Source organism: Barbatula barbatula (genome assembly GCF_947034865.1).
Source record: "Barbatula barbatula genome assembly, chromosome: 20".
Taxonomy (NCBI): domain Eukaryota; kingdom Metazoa; phylum Chordata; class Actinopteri; order Cypriniformes; family Nemacheilidae; genus Barbatula; species Barbatula barbatula.
This window is the reverse complement of record NC_136783.1, coordinates 18,785,871-18,794,238: the sequence shown is the minus strand read 5'-3', so window position 1 is coordinate 18,794,238 and position 8,368 is coordinate 18,785,871. Positions and strand designations below refer to the sequence as shown.

General features: G+C 42.4%; 1 protein-coding gene across 1 annotated transcript; it reads left to right on the top strand.

The window, feature by feature from the left end:
* The first annotated feature begins 702 nt into the window (after positions 1-702).
* errfi1a (ERBB receptor feedback inhibitor 1a) lies at positions 703-8,155 on the top strand. Its single transcript, XM_079483120.1, has 4 exons — positions 703-866; positions 4,235-4,432; positions 4,624-4,697; positions 5,328-8,155. The coding sequence occupies exons 2-4, from the start codon at positions 4,284-4,286 to the stop codon at positions 6,503-6,505; spliced, it is 1,401 nt and encodes a 466-aa protein (XP_079339246.1). The 5' UTR covers positions 703-866; positions 4,235-4,283; the 3' UTR covers positions 6,506-8,155.
* The last annotated feature ends 213 nt before the right edge of the window (positions 8,156-8,368 follow it).

Genomic DNA, 8,368 nt, shown 5'->3' with positions numbered 1-8,368 from the left:
CAGTAACTTACTGTAGATGTATATGTTACATTGTATGTATAATACATTTCATTGCACTGTACTTGTATGTGTGTAATGACAGTAAATTGAATCCAATCCAATCTAATTTATTGGCAACAGTTTGTTAAAAGATAAATGAATATCAAACATTAACAAGTCTTTATCTTTACAGAAAAAAATTATAAAATAACAGCCTCGTGCAAAGCATTCCGGGAACCAGAAATCCACATAAACCTTTTTCAGTTTTTTTCTTCTCATTTTGGTTCCCAGAATGCTTTGCAGGAGGCTGTTATTTTATAGTTTTTTTCTGTGAGGATAAACATTTAATGGTTATATATAATGATTATTTATCTCTGAACAAACTGTTGCCAGAAAAATTACACAAATGTAATTCTAAAGTAAATTCCTGGCAAACTGCTGCCATTAATACTGTAATTTCTACATCTTTTTTTACAGTGTGGTATAATTAGACTTTTACCTATGATATTTATAATCTAACTATGATATATTTGTCTGCCCTCACAGGGAGGTCGCGTGAATTCCACATGTGCATATTCTGGGTTTAGCAAACTCAAAACGTGCACAGCCACAGACAAGCAGAAATGTGCGCACTGCCGCTTTAAATTGCTTCCGAAGGGGCGGGGTTTGCGTGTCCTCTGACCGCAGTGAAAGCTTAAAAAGCAAAGCGCGCACACACTCAGCTCGTTTGTTAACGAGACTCTTTCGGCGCTGCAATGAATGTCGCTCATCCATAGAGCAAAACGAGATTTAAACCGAAGCCTTTAAACGGGCAAGACGGAACATTACAGCAGTATGTACTTTTAATCCCGGACCCGAGACTGTGCACCTATCACCAGGAGATTAGGGTGAGTTTAATAATTTCTTCATATTGTGCGTGTGTCTGTCTGTCTGTCTGTCTGTCTGTCTGTCTGTCTGTTTGTGTGTGTGTGTGATAAGACAGTGACGTGTGTGACGATATTATCACATTCTGTGACAGGACATCTGATGAGTGTGTGTGTGTGTGTGTGTGTGTGTCAGTTCAATTAGGAGGGAAACGCAGGCTCCTTTTAAGCCTGTAACAATGTAGCAGTGACATTCTGTATTGCGAGATTTGTAACCTAATGTGTAACATTTGTAACATTCAAACTTGAAAATGCATCATGGGTACGTTTTAACATATCAGTGCGTTCTGTTTTTTTTGTGTGTGTTCATTTTCAGTCTCGCACATAATGATCATGTAGGATCTTTTCAGTCCATGTAGTGTTCATGTTAATAAGGACGCGTGCAATGTCATAATGTACAACGTTGGCAAATATATTGCTTCATCTAGGGGAAACATCAGGTTTTTCTCTTTAAGATACGCAGGAGGTGCATTTCGTCAGGTGTGATAGAGTTTAGTGACTCATCCCGCCAGGTTGCGGAAGCGGACAGGTAGATCGGGTCTGGTTGCTGGGAAACCGCGGCAGAGGTGACACGAGCGGGGCGTGAACGCGCGCCTGTGTCTCCTTCATACCTTATAACAATGTCATATCAGTGCTTGTCAGTACATTGTCAAGACGCAGGTGTTTCGTAATTCCAGAGCACTTACGGCGACTTCACGGATTTCTTAATGAAAATTGGAGCGATGTGCTGTCCACGAGTTCGTTTGCGGTATAGGATTGTTGCATGCGGGTGAATCTCGCCTGTCAAGCGAACTGTCAGCTCACATTTACACATCAAAGTGTTTGCGTTGAGGCAGAATTTGGCCCGAACTCTTTAAATCTACTGTATTGGTAAATCCGTCTATTGTAAATGATTCAAACTGATGTTACTTTTAACTTTACGGGAATTAAAGGGATAGTTCACCCCAAAATGAAAAATGTGGCATTATTTACTCTCCCTCGGGTTGTTTCAAACCTGTGTACATTTCTTTGTTAAAAACAACGAAATATATTTGTGAGACTTTTTTGCTTCTGGGACATCATTGACTACCGTTGAACACAAAATGAAATATCGTGAAGAATTTGGAAAAACAATCCATTCTGGGGATACCTTTGACTACAGTTTAAATTTGTCCTACTACGGTGGTCAATGATGTTCCAGAACTGACAATTGTTAACATTCTTCAAAATATCTTTCGTTCATCCACCCGAGGGGCCGAGTAAATAATGACAGCATTTTCGGGTGAACTGGCCCTTTAACTTGCATATAATAATTACCAGAGAGAATGTGTCGTGCAAATGTCAGAGTGAAAAATCTTTATTTTAATTCGTTTTTTTCCTTTTTCTTTCTGTGTAGGTATGTTGCTTTAATGCTGCTTTGCAACAATACAAACAAGGCAAAATCACCATAGAAATCCTTGTGTAAAATGACAACCTCCAAGAAACATATTGCATGTTTATCATTCAAAGCTGTAAATTACATGTCATGCCCAGAGGTGTTTATATATGGTTGTGGTACACAATCACGTGTTGCCTTTGTGAAAAATCAGTTTATCTTCGTTTGAAAGCATCTCTAATTTGGTTTACAACGAACTGAGCATGCTTTGTTTACCCAGTGTCTGTGCAACACATTGGCATTGTCTTAAAAACGCTCTGAGAATTGTCTGAGCCGGACACTAGGAGGTCTGTCCATCATGCACCTGTTGCGAGAGGAAGCTCTTGTCCCCTGAGGTTCTTTAATACAGATCAGGTTGCATTGTGTGCTCATAGTGACTGTTTCCAAGGTCCAAAGCCTTCAGGATGCATGACTGGTTGCATTTAACCGGATCCGGATGGTCAGCCGAAATGAATGTGTCCGTCGAGCCATCAGGATATAACTGGCTTGACGGTACGTTGTCGTAGGCAATGTTTGGGTACTTTGACTAGACATTGGGTGAGGTTTTTATACTGCTAATGATTGACATTGATGAAATTCAACTAACCCGTTTGATGCATCAATGCATCAGCTGTTACAAGTCACCCTCGATCCTGCAAAAATATCTTGCAGTGTGCATGTCACTTGCAGCCCTGCAAAAAAATGGATCTATAAAGAAGTTAATTGCTGGTGTAGGGTACATGTGCCGTTTGTATCGCTGGCAGACTGTCATAATGTTGCAATTTGATAGCGCGTGAGCGTGATATGTGTTTGTAAGCAAACACCAGGTTGAACCTTGCCTCCATCTCCATCACTCTTTAGGTTCCCAGGGGTGTAAATCTGTTTTTTCAGAGTGGTTTACAAACGTCTACACTGCTTTAGACGATCTCTAGTGTTACACAAAACACTCCAGCAATTTCCTTCAAACATAATGTTTCAAACTTGTGTTCCTGAGGCAGGAAATTCAAGATGTATTCCTTACAGGCTATCATTTGATATTTAATTACTTCCTCTGATAGGATAGCGTTTGCACCATCTCTAAAGTCTTTGTGCTTGAAGACAAAATTACAGTAAACAATTATCCTTTAATAAATATGTGCCGTGACTACATCCTATACGAGATGGATTGTTTTTCTGAAGAAATAACACAAGTCTGAAGAAATTAAGTTAGTACTTTTGTGAGTGTGTGTGTGTGACCGCTACAAGAGCAATCGTTTTGTCCTCGGGTTTATTGCATTCAAACTGAGCGCTTGTCATAGCACCGGCTGTGAAGTTGAATGTTTCTCAATGTTCTCACTGCAAGAGCTCGACTGGAGTCTCATGCACATGGTCGCAGTAACTGCATGGTTGGCTGACTGCATTGTAAATGAGCAGAAGGGGAAAGAGGTGTGTTGGACGGTGTGGTGATAGCTCGAGGCACCCGGGTTGATCATCAACTTGTCAAAATGTCAGTTTTTATACTACAACACTGAGACGCTCGGTGAGATGCTCTATAGATGCTGTCACTGTTTCTCCATAGCATTTGTGTCTACAAAAACAGGCATTTCTCAGGTCGCTCTTCAAGGAGGCTTTATGGGGTTCTTGGTTATGTTTCAGATCTGTGTACATTTAAGAAAGTAGACGAAATGGATGCACGAGTAAATTTTAGGAGTTAAATGAATGTGTACAGCATTGCTAGGGTATTGTGGTTTGGGAAAGACATTGATAAGAAATGTTTTAAGTCAGAATTAAGGACGTTAAAAATATATCTTGCATAACTGAGATCTTTTCTTAAACGTACATATGTCATGTCTGCTCTTCTCATTGCTGTTTAGAAGAAACACTTGAGATGTTAATGAGCCATTCTTGTGATTTTTCTGCACATGGGATTTACGCTTTTCCTCTGGTGGCTATGTTTCAGGTACGGCCAGCAGCTGCCAGCTTGGTGGGAGGAGAATTTCCTGGCCTGGATGCGAACCGACTGCAGCTGGAGCATGTCCACTGCAGGCTTGACTGCCCAGGAGATCTGTTTACCCGCACAAAGCTTTTTCCTGCGGGGCAGCCACTGGCATAGCATGGCCGGATCTAAGCCCTCTTGGAAATACCATGACCTACACAAGTGAGTGCAGCACCGTAACACAAATGCTGAAAATGCATTAGTTGTAAACCAGCCGCCGCACAACTGAATGAGAAAACAAGTGATCTGTATACAACATGTTACATCTTTAGATGCTAAAAAGAAACATGATTTGGATTGATGCGTCAGTCTTGTTGAAGAGACTCATGGGTTCTTTGGTTTTTAATCTTCAGGTTGTACTTCACCCTCGACTCCTCTGTGGATTATAACCTTCAGTCTCAGAAACAAGCACTGGCGTCTTTCTCAGGTGGGAACAGAAACAGCACATTATTCCCTTTTTTAGTGTAGCTTTTGTTTATTTCAGATTTTTTCATGGTGCATTCTGTATTTTGATGCATCATATTATATGCATCATATTTTTTATTTCTATTTTTGTAAAGCACTAGTCGCTACTTTTAAAAAAGGCATTATTATGATTATAATTATTAAGCTTAGTTTTAGCTGATAAATGGAAAAAGGCAGGAATGGAAAACATTCGATACATTAGGAGAGATGTTAAGACTTAAGTCATGTGTAAAGGAATTCTGTTGGAATCATTCATTCATAGGTGAATTTTGTTAAACTAGTCTCACCAAACAGAATAGCAAAAAATTAGTCTGTCATCTTGCTCATTGGTTGGACAAACTAGTAGTTCCGCTCCAGACTCTTACGCCATTGGTTGAGTTAATGTTGCCATGTCAGGCTGATCAAACAGAAGAAATGTTGAAAGAAATGTTGTTTGCGTTCCTCAGTAGTCAACCTGTGACTGGCTTACTTATAAACTGGAATAGAAAAAAACTAAACGCTTCCCCTGCTATTACTGATGACTGGGGTTGTTTGCTTCAATTCAAAATAGTTTCTTCCACTAAAGATATTGTGTTTTCTCCTTTTTAAACAGAACAAGCTCGGCTCAAATCATCAAACAACCCAGGAGGTCAACCTTTGCTCCCAAAAAAAACCAGAACAACCCAGCTCACCTCGTCTACGGCGCCTAACACATCCATCCCTGTCGAGGATGACCAAGTGGTTCCCTGCTTTCAACGTCTTGCGGTATCTGACCGCAACAGCCCACCTCAGACACCCAGCCGAGTCACAAAGCCCCTTCCCCCAATTCCCGGCTCTGCCGAGCGTTCCCCGGATCATGCTATGGACAGTGAGGTAGAGTTCTTCAACGGAGATGAGCATCGCTGCCTAGTTTCGGAATCTTGCTCCAAACCTTCGCCGTTCCGCTACGGAATGCCCAGCAGGCAGAGTTTTAGGGGCTGTGGACAGATTAACTATGCCTACTATGAAGGTCCAGTACCCCAGCAGCCACAGGTGCAGCAGTCTCAGTCTCAGCCTCAGCCACAGGTGCAGCAGCCTCAGCCACAGGTGCCGCAGCCTCAGCCACAGGGACAACCACAAAAGCAGAGAACTGAGCGGGAAACTCAACCGAGGGAACAGGAGCTCCGCGACCAACAGCAAAACTGCTTTCGACAGCAGGAACGTACGCAACGGAAGCTGCGGCGGTCGCATTCCGGCCCCGCTGGCTTTAACAAACCTGCCTCCCTCCGTTTGTCCGCTCACCATCGGAACACTCAAATCTTAGACAAACCAGAAGTTCCTCCAAGGGTCCCAATTCCCCCACGACCGATTAAATTGGGAGACTACCGTCGCTGGTCAGCTGAAGTTTCGTCGGGGGTTAACAGTGACGAGGATAGACCTCCCAAAGTCCCCCCCAGAGAACCTCTATCGGGGGGGAATTCCCGTACCCCCAGCCCAAAGAGCCTCCCCATGTATCTCAATGGGATCATGCCCCCTACCCAAAGCTTTGCCCCGGATCCCAAATACGTCAGTCGCGGCCTGCAGCGTCAGAATAGCGAAGGTTCCCCGTGCATTCTGCCCGTGATGGAGAACGGTCGGCAAGCCAGCACCACACATTACTTCCTTTTGCCACAACGGCCCACGTATCTGGACAAACACGAGAAGTATTTCACGGACAGCTCGACGGGCCGAGGCACCGACTCCTCGGATACAAATTCAGACTGGGACTGTCACAGCAAAAGGAAAATGACACACCAGATAGACTTGGTATGAAGGCTTGATGAGCGAGCCGTTACTTGGAATGTGTCGTCCGATGACCCAGAGGACTTCTTGCTGCTTTGTTGCAGTCATTAGTTACAAAATGCAGTTACTGGGATTTCTTTTTTGCTCTCAAAATGGAAACCGTTCTGACAGTTCGAGCTTCATAGGCCGAGCTTGGAATCTACTTTTATGTTTGATTTCGTTGTTATGTGAAACGTAAGTGTTGAAATAACGTGGTGCAGTTGTTCGGTATTAGCTGGTCTGATACCGTCGTACTTCAGTGTTGTAAATGCAGTTTTCGTTTTATATTGCATTGAATATTAATTTTGTGTCTCTGATCACAGGGACTTCGGGTCAGTAATGCTTCTATGCGTTTGTGTTGTCTCCCATATATGAAGTATAAAATGGCCTTTTCGAGGCCAACATTTTAAGTGAAGGGTTTTCCATCTTGATATGTCGCTTGTGCATTGCATGCATGCATGAAATTTTACACGTGCACACTATTTAGCTGTTCTTCTGTTAGACTAATGCTCTCCGCTTTTGTCAGAACACTTCGTGCATGTGTGGTTTGTTGTTTGTTTGCGTCCTGTCTGTACATCTTGTCGAGCGCGTGTTACATGGGCAGAGTATTGCTTTTCTGTTCTGAATGGTGTGCGAGTGATACGGGAGAGCTGAATGTGTTACATTGCCCAATTTTTGGCACTGCAAAGCTTTAGTAAGCTGCTTAAGACGGCAGCTGAAAGTTTCCCCTCTGAATGAGCGGTGTATTTCCAATCCGAGGTGTAGAGTTCTTTTGTTGCACAAAAAGGCAATACTTTAAAAACCTGTGAATGTGTTTCTGTCCTCTTTTTACTGCTGTCTCCACGTGAAGCTGTGAGCCATTGTCTGGAAAAGGATTTTCTCAAGTACTACCTCCCTACTAGTTCTCTTTAAATACCCGTCTGTGGATTCCGTTGACTCGCCAAATACAATCTACTTCGACACTGTATTCAACCGTACGAGGAAGCGATTATCCCGATTCATGTTTCATGAATAATGTTCTAGTAAACACTTCCTCAAAAGCAAATCTTTTCTGATTTTAAGCGCATCGTAGAGTTAAAGTCCAGGTGTCGGTAGAGCTCACGCACGCTGATCTCCTTGTTACTGTACGTGCATTCCTGTCAGACGTGATTACAATGGGTGTGGGCACCAGAGACTTTGGCTGCTGGCAGCTGCTGAATGAGATGAGTTTTATATTCTGTATTGTTTCCCGAACCATCGTGATAACTCTGTTAATGTAGCAAGTGCCGTGAAATTATGATGCTGTTTGGAAGCTTTGAGGTCAAGTTTAACTCTCCGCCTCACGAAGGGATTTGAATGCAACCGATGCCGCATTTTGTTCTTTTACTCGACCGGTTTGTGTATCAGGAAATGTTTACATTGTACGTTTAATTTAATCTACAACCATGTCTTGCATGGAAGAAAATGAAGGCAAGTTCAAGAAATGAACATCTCTGCTGATGTGGAATACATATGACTATATAAATCTATAAAGCAAAGTGCACTGAGAAAACAGTATGTTGTGATGTGTAAAAGTATTTAACATTTGTCCTCCTACCCAAAACTGATAATGCTTAGTGTATTGTATCCTCTGAAGTAATAAAAAAATAAATACTTATTTATGAATCAAGTTGGTCTTTATCTGATGTTTGTTGTATTGTGTGTCCTATCTCTCCGGAACACAGAGATATAGCTGTTTTGCCTGTTTTATCACATCCACGCCCCTGTGCTCTGCCTCATTACTTTTGGCCCTGCTCCAGACAGGAGGAAGGTGAACTGTAGTTTAGCTCTTTAAAACTGATCTCGGATCAGTTCTGCAGTCATCATTATGCACAT

Excerpts from the sequence above, each read along its gene's own strand:
- errfi1a (XM_079483120.1), top strand. The coding sequence starts at position 4,284 with ATGCGAACCGACTGCAGCTGGAGCATGTCCACTGCAGGCTTGACTGCC. Across the intron at positions 4,433-4,623 it reads AAATACCATGACCTACACAA|GTTGTACTTCACCCTCGACT; the intron begins GTGAGTGCAGCA and ends TTTAATCTTCAG. Across the intron at positions 4,698-5,327 it reads AGCACTGGCGTCTTTCTCAG|AACAAGCTCGGCTCAAATCA; the intron begins GTGGGAACAGAA and ends CTTTTTAAACAG.